The sequence below is a fragment of the Heteronotia binoei genome, chromosome 12 (assembly GCF_032191835.1).
Source record: "Heteronotia binoei isolate CCM8104 ecotype False Entrance Well chromosome 12, APGP_CSIRO_Hbin_v1, whole genome shotgun sequence".
NCBI lineage: Eukaryota > Metazoa > Chordata > Lepidosauria > Squamata > Gekkonidae > Heteronotia > Heteronotia binoei.
The window spans coordinates 75,091,655-75,107,073 of record NC_083234.1 but is presented as its reverse complement, the minus strand read 5'-3'; the positions used below and the strand labels follow the sequence as shown (position 1 = coordinate 75,107,073).

Genomic DNA, 15,419 nt, shown 5'->3' with positions numbered 1-15,419 from the left:
AACAAATGAGTTCGACACCCCTGCCCTACGCTGCTGGGATGTACTAGGGACACATGGCAAGAGCTGCCCTCCTAAGGATAAGACTGGCTTCACCAATTACGTTCCTAGAGGACAGAGAACATGCCAGCCAGACCGACAGTGCGGCAGAGAACCCTCAGAGCTGGAGCTCTGTGCCAGCCCCGTCACTCCCAAGGCAGGAGGACCGCATTGTGTGGACGTGGCGGGGGCGAACGACAACACAGAATGCAACCCATCACTATCGACAGTCCTAGGAACAATTGCAACCCCGGGACGGGTCCTCCCTGTTTCTAAAATGGCAGGTTTCCGTTTTCACACTGGCAGATATGAATAGCAGCTTGCTGAATATACACTCCACCCTTGAAACGAGGGGGGACGAGAGAAGCAACGTTCAGTGGCAAACTCTTGCCGCTCTGTAAAGGTCTCCCCCCTCCCCACCAAGCTTCTTGATGGATGGCAGGTTAGCAACGGCAAGAGCAGCGCAGTTCACTGAGGGGTAGGAAGGAACACTATATACCAGAGGTGGCCAAACTGTGGCTCTTTCACACATATTGTGTGGCTCTTGAAGCCCCCACTGCCCTGCTGGCCAGCTTGGAGAATGCATTTAAAGTTGCTTTCTTTCCACCTTCACCTCTGTCTCCCCTCCCCTATCTAGCTATCTATCTACCTACCATCCTACCTTCCTTCCTTCCATCCAATATTGCGGCTCTCAGACATCCGATATTCATTTCTTGCAGCTCTCAAGCATCTGGCATTTATTCTGTTGGCTTTTACGTTAAGCGCGTTTGGCCACCCCTGATATATACCGAAGTGACTTTGAAATCATCATCAGCCCACAGTGCTTTATTTCCCCAGCCTCCCTGCACCTCCTTCCTCCTCCACAGCCTCTCCTCGTCTTGCACAGATCTTCGGCACGCCCTCCGTGAGAGACCTACCTTTTCCACTGCCTGAACAGGATTAGCAGCAGGGTGCACAGCATGGATCCCAGCTGGAGGCAGCACACCGAGGTCGGGACCAGCAGCTGCAGAGAAACATTCCCATTGGTAGGCAGCCCCTGCGTCGCTAAGTGGGAGCTCGCGAGAACATGGTTGGCGACGCCTCCGGAGCGCTGAGCCACACTCCAAAGGACAGCTGCCTGCTGCTTTAAGAACCTCTTTGCTAGAGCCTCCCAGAACAGAGACTTCCAAGTCCTAACCAGCCTGTGCATCTTTACTTTGGAACTAACCTGCTCCACATCTGTAAGAGGAACAACTGGGCAAACTACAATCCAGGAGAAACAGACTTTCTCACTGTAGGTAACCAAGAAAACTTTTACCCCATTTTGCAGGAGGCCTAGAGCAGGTGTCAAACATGCGGCCCGGGGGCCAAATCAGGCCACTGAAGGGCTCCTATCAGTGACTGGCTGTCATCTGCTTCCTTCTCCCTCTCTCTTGCTTCCTTCTGCATCACAGCTTGCTTTGCCAGGCTTGCTCAATCGCACAGGAGCTACAGAGCAAAACCCCTATTTTCTCCATTGGCTGAGGCTCCTCCCTTGGGGAGGAAGGAGGGGAGGGATTGTTTTGCCAGGCTCTCTCAATCGCACAGCAGAGCTACTGAGCAAGCCTCTCTTCCTTTTACTGGCTAAGGCTCCTCAGAGCATGAAGTGGCAGTTATCAGAGACTGTTAAACAAACAAAATATTGCAAGAGTGCTAATATTAAGCATGTTTTAAGTTTTTTTTTAAAAAAAAAATCTTTGTGTTTGTCCGTGTCCTTTGACGTTTATATCTCTGCTACCTAATCTTGAATAGATACATGCATGGCCCAGCACAGCCCAACAAGGTCTCATTTATGTCAGATTCTGCCCTCATAATGCCCCTGGCCTAGAGCATCCTGCTATCAGACAGCTGCCTGCCTCTCTGAAGTTCCGGGAAGAACACAAGATCCAGGAGCAGACACTCACCAAAGCCTTGGTTCCGCTCAGCACCTCCAGAAACAGCTGCTGGACGTCAGAGTCATTCAAGTGCATTATGTCAGCCTAAAGAGACCAAAAGTTGAGAAAGAAAGCATCTTTTGTAGGCAATCACCAAATCCAGAAATAGTTCAGAGCCAAAGCATGGGGTGTATCTAGCAAAATCACTGGAGAATCTAGTCTTCCAGAGCAGGATCTGCTGAACTTTTCCTCCCCCAAACACTGAGCTTTCATTTTTTTAAAAAACTGTCTGAAGTCCTTGTGGTTGAAAGGGAAATATGTTGACAGTTACGTATTAAAGAACCCGAACAGAGGTGTGTGTTCGGCTTACCCAAACAACAAAAACTCCAGAAAAAAAAAAACCTTACTGGGGGGAAGCGAAAAAGAAATTAGAGCTCTTTCCAGCTGCCAAAATAGCTGAGTCCTATTCGGGCACAAATTGGAGAAGACATTTAAAAAGGGTCTCTCAAAATGGCTCCCCCCTCCACTGAAAGTAATGGGGGCACCTTCTTTGGGGGTCCATAGAATTAGACCTCTTGGTCCAATCTTTTAAAAAACTTTTCCGGACAGACAGCGAGAGATGCAAGAGTCCTTACGTGACTGGTAGAAATGATCAGCATCATCCGCCATGCCGAGATCAGCATCTGGTACTCCGCCATGGAGGCACAGCTGTTGCCTTCTGTCTCCGCCATGTGGAATGCCAGGGCCTTCACATAGCCGGACCAGTAAGCAAAACGCTTCTCTGTGGAAAACTTCTTCAGAGTGTCTTTCAATGACTGGTCCAGAGAACCCCTGGAAGGAGAGGAGATGCATCTCTTTTGCATTACCCTTATCTTTCCAGAGGCAGCCTGGCCTTGCTTTATATATCCACACGCAGCCAGATGAGGAGTCCCAGTTGTCTTTATGCCACGATGTTGGCCTTTACAGACATATTACATTTCTCTTGGCCTGTCTCTGCTGTTCCACGGAGCAAGGAGCCTACCAGACAGCTTGCGGAGTGTTCACCCTGGCTGTGGGGGAAGCATTTCCCAAGCAGACTCTCCTAACCCCATTTCTTTAAACATCCTCAGCACTTGAACTGACCCTCTCAGCATCTCCTGATGTCTCTCGTTCAGTCTTAGAAACTTTTATTCCATTATTTTTAATTTTTTTAGTGAAAAAAGTTTAAGATTGTTTTTACATAATACTGCACATATAACAACAAACACCTCGTAATGCTACCACGCACCCTCCCCATACTCCAACATATCCCACCAATGAAGAAACAAGGTACAAGCTACACCATTTGGGGCAACTAAGAGCAGAGAATAAGAAAAGAACAGAGAAAATGGGGTGGGAGAAGGTGAGAGGCAGCAATATGGATCCAGCTGAACAAAGAGCAGGGAAGGTGAGGATTCACTGCCCAAAGAGATGCAAGAGGTTTTGCCAGATGGAAGTGAAGGTCTCAGGAGCTTATCTTTTGTTACCTGCAATTCTCTCCCTTGTACAGAGATCTAAGGTATCAGTAGTCCAATTATCCACAGAGAGAGGAATACGAGATTGCCAGGGCTGCCTGTTATTTCATCTGGCAACCAACAACCTTGGAAACGTCAAGAATTTATCTGCACCCACAACACAACATCTGTCTGTTCTTCTCCTTTTTTGCTATAGTGTAGTGCAGTGGCAGATAGAACAGGCTGTGATCTGGAAGACCCCAGTTCAATCTCACCTCTGTCATAAAGCCATGGGGTAGCCTTCAGGAAGAGACACTCCTCTCAGCAATCTCTCCTATCTTACAGAGTTGTAACAATTACAAGGTAATGTGTGTGAAATACTTCAACGGTCAAATACTAATGCACTGCTCTCAGTTCTACCTCTGGACTGAAAGAAACCACTCCAAATGATACCTACTTGACTACATAGTAGATCTCCAGGCAAATTATTTTCATGATCAAGGCACAGGTATCCAAGACACTGAGCTGGAGAGAGAGAGAAACGATCAACAGGGTTGCTTTTGAGGTCAGATCATATCCGGCATCTCCAGTCTCTGTCATGCGCAAATTAAACTGAGGCATAAAACCAAAAACATGCAGAAAAGTTTGCGCCCTCTCATCAGGAGTGCATGAATGGGGTCACAGGAATCTGCACATTGCAGGTCACACCACATTAGTGCTTGGAAAAGCTACCATGAACTTCCAACTATACGGGGGAGGAAATACAACTACAAATACCTGCAAAAAAAAAATCCTAATTAACAAGAAACAACCTTTAACACAGGATCAGCAACCTCAGTGCCCCAAATGGAGGCGGTATATTTAGAAGAAGATGAGAAGAAGATATTGGATTTATATCCCGCCCTCCACTCCGAAGAGTCTCAGAGCGGCTCACAATCTCCTTTACCTTCCTCCCCCACAACAGACACCCTGTGAGGTAGATGAAGATATTGGATTTATATCCCGCCCTCCACTCCGAAGAGTCTCAGAGCGGCTCACAATCTCCTTTACCTTCCTTCCCCACAACAGACACTCTGTGAGGTAGATGAAGATATTGGATTTATATCCCGCCCTCCACTCCGAAGAGTCTCAGAGCGGCTCACAATCTCCTTTACCTTCCTCCCCCACAACAGACACCCTGTGAGGTGGGTGGGGCTGGAGAGGGCTCTCACAGCAGCTGCCCTTTCAAGGACAACCTCTGCCAGAGCTATGGCTGACCCAAGGCCATTCCCGCAGCTGCAAGTGGAGGAACGGGAAATCAAACCCAGTTCTCCCAGATAAGAGTCTGCACACTTAACCACTACACCAAACTGGCTCTCCACAAATGGGGAGACAAATGGGGAATCATTTCCTCCCAGCAGTACGAAACATACACACAGCTTTACACTCTGGGGGCACTTCTTACCTCAGATGTTTCAGAGGGGGGAGGAAGGGTTCCAAAGAGCGGGTTGGTTAGGTTCTCCCAGAACTTTGGCCTGCAAGTGCAATACACAAGTATTACTGTTGCTGCTGTTTTCACTCTGAAGAACTGAATCTTGGGACAAAGGAAGGTGGGAATCTGGAAGGTTCTGCTCTTATTCTGCCTCTGGATCATGGAGGAGAAAGCACACAGATCTCCACCAGCACCCAAGGTCGGCCCTGCCATTAGGCAAACTAGGTGATTGCCTAGGACGCCGGCCTTCTAGGGGCCCCAAAATGGGCACCCCCCATGTGACTTGGTGTTGTTATCACTGCAGAGTGGCGGGGGGGGGGGGGAGGGCGCTAGAAGTTAGCCTTGCCTAGGGTGCCGGACAGTCTAGGACTGGCCCTGCCAGCACCTTCCTAATCAAACTAAACAGTCTAGGAGAAAACCTGCTCATTTGGTCCAAGTCAAGCTGGAAACTGTGAGGAGTGAGCCCCTCCTTTGGAGCACAGTTTAACCTTGCCTCCAACAATTTTAACCTTGCCTCCAAAATCTGAACAGGAGCAGACTGTCTTCTGGATGTCTTCCTTCTCCCAAGGAGAAAATTCATAATAGCACCAATTCTGAGAGTTCACGCCCCTATCCACCTTGTTCTGTTTCAGTACAGCAGACTTCCAAACGCCTTGTTTAAAGAAGCAACATTGCAAAAACAGGGACAGGGAGAAAGACTAAACAATCAGAAACACCAGATATCTCCCTTGTATAATGAAAACAATGTACCAAATATCTCCAACACATAAATAATATACAAAACACTAGTATTACTTATGAGAAAAATTCAAAACGTTGTAACACACACACTGTTGCCAATGAATACAATATACAGAATAACATAAACTAAACCACCAAGTTCCATTACAATTCCAGGCTATCACGTTTGAGTGTTGTACAAGTCTTTACATATTCCTTGGAAGCCTGGAACCGTCATGGAACTTGGGGGGTTGGTTTATGTTATTCTGGATATTGTATTTATTGGCAACAGTGTGTGTGTGTGTTACAACATTTTGAATTTTTCTTATAAGTAATACTAGTGTTTTGGGTATTATTTATGATTTCAATCCCCAATGGAAGCTGGGTTTTCAGGTAGCCGGTGTCAAGCATGTGGGTTCAATGACGAGTCGAAGTTGCTACAAAGACTACGTTTATTGACAGACCAATACTTTGGCTCAAGCCGCGGCTTGAGAATAATGAAACCAATACATCGATACACAACTTTTAAGATACACTTCAAAGGGATTCCTACGGGGAGGGGAAGCAGGGGAGCGTTCACACATAGAATATCAAAACTACATACATTCCCAGGGCGTTATCAAGCATTCGGCCTTGCATTGCCCAGATGGCTCATCCTCCCGGAGAAGGATTCATGGGAAGGTGCTGATTGCTTTGTTCCCTATAATTAACAGTCATAAAACAAAGAGGAGCCAGGAAAAGATAATAAACTAGCAGCATTTGGTTCTTTTAGGATCTTACCCAGACCTGCTTTTGTCAGGCCATAAACCCATCAGTTATTAATCAGAATTAGCCATGCTTGACAGCCAGCTCCAGGTCGACTCAGCCTTCCATCCTTCCAAGGTCGGTCAAATGAGTCCCCAGCTTGCTGGGGGGAAACTGTAGCGGACTGAGGGAGGCAATGGCAAACCACCCCGTAAAAAGGTCTGCCGTGAAAACGTTGTGAAAGCAACGTCACCCCAGAGTCGGAAACGACTGCTGCTTGCACAGGGGACCTTTCCTTTCCTTTCTTTATACAAGGGAGATATCTGGTGTTTTCTGGTTGTTTAAAGAAGCAGCAGACACAGGGGTGGCAGCTATAGAAAGTCAGAAGGGGGGAAATGCTGTCTCCCACACACACACACAACACACCAAGGCCAACAACAGACTGGAAAAGCAGCCACTCACTTGGTCCGCAGGACTAACATGGCACTATCGCGACGGTCCTGCCACAGGGCATGGAGGAAGGCGATCGCTGCTCGGTGCAGAAGTGGGGGGCACCAGTACCGCTCCTGCTGCTCGGAGTCTATCAGCTCCAGGACCACATGAAGGCAGCTCCACTCCCCTAAGCTGAATTCCTAAAGCAGAAGGGGGTGGAAATTGAAGCAACAAACTTCAGGCTGGGATTCGGGATCGCAGCCAAGAAATGATGCGCCCTAAAGCAACGTCCTTCTGATCAAACATAGGCAGGTTAGGCAGAGAGAGCCCTCCTTGTCCCAGGTTTTGTCCTACTAAAGGAGACAGGGATGGGCTTGAGGAGCTTCCAGTCCCAGTCCTTATGAAATCAAGGCTTGCAAAAATGTTGCACCTCTAATAAGTATGCCCAGAGTCCACCTGTTCCAAAGGACAGCCACCAGAAAACAAAAGAGGAAAAATTTTGTAGAGTGGTTTCTATACGTTCTACACACTTGTTCACGTGCATAGTGTGTTTTTAATGCACATTTCAAGGAAACTGTAAAACAAGAAGAAAATTCAACACATCTCAACCCAAATGGCAGCAGTACTATTAGAACACCAGGTGGTAGCAGTAGCCAGGAACCCCTTTCATCAGCTTTAGCCTTTCCTGGGCAAAAAAAGACAATGCTTCGGTGGTATGTGCCCTGGTAACACCCAGAATAGACTACTGCAATCCACTCTACATGAAGCTGTCCTTGAAGAGCATTAAGCTACAAGTGCTGCAGAATGGTGCAGCTAAAACACTGACTGGAGTGGGTCACAGAATACCACTGCGGTCTCATTCCACCTACCCTCACTCCCGATTTGCTTCCAGGAACAATTCAAGGTGCTGGTATTGACCTTTAAAGCCCTGTATTGCTTGGGTACTAGCACACTGCTCCCTTATTAACCTACCTGACCACTACAGTCACTTCCAGAGATTCTGCTTCAGAAGCCCCCACCATCTGAGGTTTTTACAAGGCTTTACGAGAACTGTTCATGGTAAAAAGAAATTCCTGGACAGTTCTGACTCACTCCTCTATGCACAGGGAGAGTTAGTTCCTACATCAGCAGATGTTTATTCCTCTTTGACAGGATTAGGCTGGGAGCTCCTTCCACTTTCTTTTGTGGACAAAACAGGCCCTTTCCTCTGCAGGATATATAGCAGATATGTAACTGGAGTTCCCCTATAAGGACCACAGGGAGGCATAAAGTGAGAAGCGGGCCTGACTGACTGCCAGGTATACCAATGCTCCAACTGGGCTTCTAGCACAATAGACGTTTCAATCATAGAGTTGGAAGGGACCTCCAGGGTCATCTAGTCCATCCCCCTCCACAATGCAGGAAACTCACAAACGCTTCCCCCTAAATTCACAGGATCTTCATTGCTGTCAGATGGCCATCTAGCCTCTGCTTAAAAACCTCCAAGGAAGGAGAGCCCACCACTTTCCGAGGAAGCCTGTTTCACTGAGGAACTGCTCTAATAGTCAGGAAGTTCTTCCTAATGTTGAGGCGGAAACTCTTTCAACCCACTGGTTCTGGTCCTACCTTCTGGGGCCACAGAAAACAATTCCACACCATCCTCTATACGACAGCCCTTCAAGTACCTGAAGATGGTGATCCTATCACCTCTCAGCCACCTCCTCTCCAGGCTCTCCAGACATTTGCAGAATAAAAAACTTGATGAAAGCCCTGCTGCTTTGAAGCAAGCAAGACCAGAATTTGAAGCTGCCAAGACCCCCCCCCCGCTTGGAAAGGGCCAAAGCTGAAGGTATTTACATAGCGCCCCCCCCAATGGAAGCAAGTGAGCTCAACCATTCCACCACCAAGGAGGGAGAAGCCAGCTTTGAGATCTGATGAGATCTGGTTAGCGTAGGCCATCCCGAGCAGGACAAACATCACACATCAGTGAAATATTTAAAATACTCTGGATTTGACTACTTAATAAACCAGGATGGAATGGTATTTCAAAGGCCTTTTGTGGATTTGTTGCTTAGGTTTTCCAGTGTTCAAAAAAATGGTGGCCATCTATTTGGTTGTGTTAAGTGGCTTATCAATAATTTGGAGCCAGCAGATTTTTCCCCCCAAAAATCAAGACATCCCAGTTCTTAAGATAAAAAAAATTTAATCAACAGATTTTTTTTTTACCCAAATTCAGTTCATCTGTTTTATTCTTGCTCTTTATAGAAACATCCCCCCTATTGTTACTATTAATATTACTAGTATATAAACGGCATTTTAAAAAACCCAGGATGCATCCATATAGGAATTTACCTTTGACCCATCACTCCCGTCTTTCACCTCCAGGTTGAGAAACAGCTCAATGAGCCCCGGCTGCGTTTCTACAGCAACTGTCAGGAACTCCAGGATCATGACTTTAATGCGCATGTCCTCGATTTTGCTCTGGAGGCGTGTCAGGAAGGCATCGCGAATGGCAGCAGCATCACTGCCAAGGCAGGCATAGACAGACATCGGAGCAACCTGGAAACAAGGAAAGACAGCTCATGCCCGCCACCAACGATAAAATGCCTCTCTTTTGGTGAAATCATTACGTTTCAACATCAAATCACTGAACATGCTTGGCACCAATGCCAACGCTTGTTTGGAGCCCGAGTCAGAAGCTCCAAGGTTCATTCGCAGCAATCCCAAAATAGCCAGTTTGGTGAAGTGGTTAAGTGTGCGGACTCTTATCTGGGAGAACCGGGTTTGATTCCCCGCTCCTCCACTTGCAGCTGCTGGAATGGCCTTGGGTCAGCCATAGCTCTGGCAGAGGTTGTCCTTGAAAGGGCAGACTCTTATCTGGGAGAACCGGGTTTGATTCCCCACTCCTCCACTTGCAGCTGCTGGAATGGCCTTGGGTCAGCCATAGCTATGGCAGAGGTTGTCCTTGAAAGGGCAGACTCTTATCTGGGAGAACTGAGTTTGATTCCCCACTCCTCCACTTGCAGCTGCTGGAATGGCCTTGGGTCAGCCAGAGCTCTCTTATCTAGGAGAACCGGGTTTGATTCCCCACTCCTCCACTTGCAGCTGCTGGAATGGCCTTGGGTCAGCCAGAGCTCTCTTATCTGGGAGAACCGGGTTTGATTCCCCACTCCTCCACTTGCAGCTGCTGGGATGGCCTTGGGTCAGCCAGAGCTCTCTTATCTGGGAGAACCGGGTTTGATTCCCCACTCCTCCACTTGCAGCTGCTGGGATGGCCTTGGGTCAGCCAGAGCTCTCTTATCTGGGAGAACCGGGTTTGATTCCCCACTCCTCCACTTGCAGCTGCTGGGATGGCCTTGGGTCAGCCAGAGCTCTCTTATCTGGGAGAACCGGGTTTGTTTCCCCACTCCTCCACTTGCAACTGCTGGAATGGCCTTGGGTCAGCCATAGCTCTCGTAGGAGTTGTCCTTGAAAGGGCAGCTGCTGTGAGAGCCCTCTCAGCCCCACCCATCTCACAGGGTGTCTGTTGTGGGGGGGAGAAGAAAAAGGAGATTGTAAGCCGCTCTGAGTCTCTGATTCAGAGAGAAGGGCAGGGTATAAATCTGCAGTCGTCGTCTTCTTCAAAAATTAATAAGCAAGATCCAGGTTCGCTTACAAAGAGATTTTAATAAATCAGCAAACTCGCAGAAATAGCAGGCTAAGCTTCCATCCCTTGGGCTATGAACACAAACATACAGCGAGGCTACCCAGAATTTCAAGACAAAGTTACGTAGCTAAAACTAAGCATCTTATATTGTGATTGCTGGCTACAAGTCAAGAATATTGTCATCAACGCTACATTCCTAAAGACTGAGAGGAGGCAGGCCATATCTTACATTCTGAATCATACCACATGTCTGACATAGGACAAATATTTGGAGATCTGTTAATAAGCAATAGTTTGATAGCTTTTATAAAACTCTTCATAATGCTGGATAACATTCACGTCTGAACCTAACAGAATTTGTCTTCTGTCACTAATATCAGCACTTTCCGGAACAGCCGCTATTGTCGTCAGCAGCCGTTCTGTCCATCTATGCCTCCTGTGACTAAATTTACAGTGGAAACCAGTTCTGGAGTCAGAAAAAAAACTCCTATCAGTATTTAATACTAGCTTTAAAGGACAATGATCACTGATTGAATTATCGCTAACTTCAAAATAGTCAATTTGATCTAAGCTCTAATCTAAGATCTGAGCTATGTAGTCTATTATACTGGCATGTCATGAAGGTAAGTAAGTATACGTACCCCCTGACTTGTCAAAGTTTGTCCCCATTCAGTACATAAAGATTAAACATGGCCATCAACTCTAGAAATTTTAAGCCTGATTTACTTATTACAGAACCTATTGAACGACGATTCAAGAGAAGCTTGTTCTGAAACGCAGGCATAAGCGTCTGTGCAGGAATCAAAATCCTCTGTGCCTATCCTGGCATTAAAATCGCCCTTAGAATTATACTGGATCTGGGATATTGGGATGTTAGATCTTCAAACATTATAAATAGCTGGTCTCACAGCTTTCCTTTGTCCAAGGCTTTAGAATTCTTTGGAAGTAAATAGCCATTAATGCACAAGAGAACGTTTGTATTTCAACCCCTTAATTAATATTGTCCGTATATAATTGGAACAAATACTTTCCAAAACTTGAATCCTGCAGCTGGCATCTCGCAGCTGAGAAAAACAAGTCAGCTTTCTCAAGATAAGAAACCTGCAAAGTACTAAAGACAACAGGGAGAAATATTATTTTGGGAGCGGTCTGCTGGCCATCGTCCCTGGCAACTAGAGGTCAGCACTAGTATTAAGAAGATCGCAGCTTCCGGGTGGGGTTATACGGAGCAGACCGTCACATAACCAGGGTTTTCTTATGGTGATCCCACTTAAGTAGCCCATCAGGCATCAACCAGAGAGCCCAGGTCTTTTCCACTGCGGCTCTGGCTCTATGGAATGAGTTCCCTGAAGAGGAGAGGAGGCCCCCTCTCCAGAGTTCTTCAGGAGGTGCTGCAAGACTGGCTCGTTTGCCAGAACTTTTGAGGGGGACCAAGTGGCAGGCATCTTTTAAGGGGGGAGGGATTTGGGGTTTGTGAATTTATTTTTGGGTTTTAACAGGAAAAAAAAAAGATTTTAACTATTAACAAGAACAACAAGCCTTGATTGGCATAAAACAGATTTAGCAGTACAAATAAGACTGTAAGTAATATAAAATCCTGGATAACAGAGTACGCAGGGGAGCTAATGTACCTAAAATGAGTAAAATATATGTAATTTCAAGTTTAACAAAATTAAATGAATAAAACAAATAAGATCTGGTCATTCCAGAGCCAGTCTCTGTCGGATTTCCATGGCCTGTTGAAGAAATTCGGCAACCGTTAAAGTTAACTCAGAGCAGGTGTCCTTTAAAAGTCTGTAGACTTTGCCTGAATCAGCACAGCTCAACATATCTGCTAAAATATCTTTCAAATATGTACGACGAATATCATCATAAAGGGGACAATTCAATAATACATGGGAGATAGTTTCGATACATTTGGGATTGCAAAGACAATGTCTGGCAGAGTAATCAATCCTGTTAAATCTGCCAAATAAAATAGCAGATGGTAATGCATCGCTTCTCGTTAACGAGAATGCACGCCGTTGTTGTGGTGCTGGCAGAGAGGAGAAATATCACACTAATTTCCCTACAGAAAGAGGAAGTTCAAAATTCAGCAGGGAGCGAGTTTTGCTGGGCAGGCTATATAATGTTTGCATTTCGATAGCCAGGATTCTAAGCTTAAGTTTCAAGAATGCATCTTTTAGGGATAGCATAAAAAGTGAATCTATATCAATGCCCATAGACTTAATTTTCCTCTCAATAAATACTAACCAATTTGACATATTGGATTCTGAGAGCAGTTGATATAGAAGGCTCTCCGAATCAGAGTAGAAATGTAGCCGTAACCAATATTTAAATAACATTAGCCATGCTTGTGTTTCCACAAGATTCATCCCTGTTTCTAAACATAGAACTGCATATGGTACGCACTTCGGGAATCCCTGGATTTTCTGCAGAAATTTTGATTGGACACCTTCAATGCTGTTGACCAAGGCTGTGATCCAAACTATTATTGTAAACTGCCTTGAACACGAGGAAAGGTGGGGTATATAAATACTTTATGAACTACAATATGAGTGATGCTCCTCCCTCTTTTTAAGCAACCCCCACCTCCACTTTTAAACACTTAAGGTCTGAAACTATTAAAGCATTTACAGGTTCAAAGTCAGCACCTTCGGACTAGAGTCGGAGGTGGCCAAACAGTGGCTCAGGAGCCACATGTGGCTCTTTCACACATATTGTGTGGCTCTCGGAAGCCCCCATCACTCCCATTGGCTGACTTGGAGAAGGCATTTCTCTCTTTAAATCAATTCTGCAAGCCAAGCCAGCCTGCAGCTTGGATAATGCATTTAAAGTTAAAGTTGCTTTCTTTTCACCTCTCCTTCCCACCATCTATTTGCCGGCTTTCCTTCCTTCTGGATCTCAAACATCTGGAATTTATTCTATGTGGCTCTTACATTAAGCAAGTTTGGCCACCCCTGAACTAGACGAACAGGCTCCCAGCCTAACTAAATCAGTGAGAGCTGGGTGACCTTCTAGGGGAAATCTCTGGCAAAGAAAATGGAGCCCCTGCTACAGTGGAGGCCAGAGAGCTCACAGGATCTTCCCCTTGTGTGATCAGGAAATGAGGTGAACCACAAAAAACTCCTGAGGGTACAAAACGGAGCCTTACCGTAGCCAGTCGCTTCAGGAGCTGGATGGCGAGGCGTGGCAAGGCAGGGTCATGCTTGTGGTAGATGTACTTGGCCAAGACAGCAATGAGATTGTTCCTATGGGCACCTGGCAAGCGCCAGGGTTGAACACACAAAACAACACAGAACTACATTCAAACAATTATACACTGTGGAGTACCACACGGCACAACAATATGCAACGCTTTAACAAAGAGCTAACTACGTTTGTTACAGTCCAAAAACCAATTTAGTAGAAAATTGTGTCTGCCACTTGAGGCTTCAAGTTTCAGCTATTCAGCAATTTGAACCAGTGCCCAATTGCTCCTCGTTTCCATGAAGCCTTTATCCAAGCCAAGAATTCTTCAAACGTGTAGGACGCTCCTTATTGGCACAATAAGCTGGCAACTGGTCACACGAATTTTTCACAAAATGTATCAAGCCATTAAAATTTTTCCCATAGGACTCAGTCCTCCAATATTCAAACCTCTGGTGTACAATATGTAGTGCAGGGGTGTCAAGCATGCAGCCCAGGGGCTGAATCAGGCCCCCAGAGGGCGCTAATCAGGCCCCCAAGCCACTTGCTTTGCCAAGCTTGCTCAACTGCACAAGAGCTACAGAGTAAAACCTCTGTTTTCTCCATTGCCTGAGGCTCCTCCCTTGGGGAAGAAGGAGGGGGAGGGAGAGCTTGCTTCAAAGGAAGCTCTGGCTCTTTCCTTCCTTCCCCAGGAGACTGGGAAGGGCTGGAGCCTCAGCCAACAGAAGGATGAGAGGCTTGGCTCAATAGCTCTGCTGTGTAACTGAAAGAGCCTAGATTGCATGTGAGAGATACAAAGAAAGCACATTTAACACCAACAAGTGCTAATGTTTTAAGCGTGCTTTATTTTTAGTTTTTTTAAAAAAACTTTGTGTTTGTTTGTGTTGTTCATAAAGTTTATATCTCTGCTACCTGGCATTACCAGCCAGATCTCATTCATGTCAGATCCGGCCCTCATTGTCAGAACTTGTAACTTTCTCTGCCTATTGTTAGCCAAACCGACTCCATGTTGTAATCTAACACTAACCCAGAGCACATAGCCTAAGCAATTAACCCAAGTGCCTTGCAGCTATTCTAAATATTCTGTGCTCACTGAGGGGTGACAGATAGGCTCTGGTCAACATCCACAGGTGCCCTTTGAAGCCGGGCCGTTTGGCCTTCGCCACGGGAGAGCATCCTCCCTTCTGATAACAGAGCTTGGGAAAGAGACACTTGTCTGTAACCCGTGTGAATGATCGTTTTATTGTACTTTCGCTGAAGGCATAAAATGTAACCAAATGCCAGACTCGGCATTACTGTTATCTCGTAGCTCTAGCACTGCAGTTCTCTAATAAAGATCCTATACTTTGTATCTGAAGTTCGTTCCAGTTCTGACACTCATAACAAATGAGTCTGACACCCCTGATGTAGTTATAATGGCTTACATACGTGTTGCAGACAAGCTATGCCAGCAAAATCCATGTGAGTGACGCTTAAAAATCAAGCACGTTGCTAGGGGCCGGACAGCAGAAAGACACATACCATGCTGAGTGAGGGCATGCTCTAGAGGAGACACCACGTTCGAGGGCGGTTTCAACCGGATGACGTTGTTGGTGACTGAGAAGGCCAGCTTCACTGTCTGGATCAGCAGCTGCCCCTGCCCCTGGGACTCATCGCTGTGGGGTGAGCAAAAACAGCACCGCAAACGGTCATTCATGAGATACATGCTAGAAGATGCGAGCAGCCAAAAAACTGGCTCATATGGATATATGAAGCTGCCTTATACTGAATCAGACCTTTGGTCCATCAAAGTCAGTATTGTCTTCTCAGACTGGCAGCGGCTCTCCAGGGTCTCAAGC

At 46.3% G+C, this 15,419-nt stretch overlaps 1 protein-coding gene across 1 annotated transcript in view; it reads right to left on the bottom strand.

Annotated features, from left to right (window-relative positions):
• NUP188 (nucleoporin 188) overlaps positions 1-15,419 on the bottom strand; it is an 80,240-nt gene that overhangs the window by 25,817 nt on the left and 39,004 nt on the right. Inside the window, 9 exon segments of the mRNA XM_060250675.1 lie at positions 954-1,039; positions 1,959-2,033; positions 2,564-2,759; positions 3,858-3,925; positions 4,845-4,914; positions 6,798-6,967; positions 9,099-9,305; positions 13,547-13,653; positions 15,103-15,236. Coding sequence (XP_060106658.1) covers positions 954-1,039; positions 1,959-2,033; positions 2,564-2,759; positions 3,858-3,925; positions 4,845-4,914; positions 6,798-6,967; positions 9,099-9,305; positions 13,547-13,653; positions 15,103-15,236 — 1,113 coding nt within the window.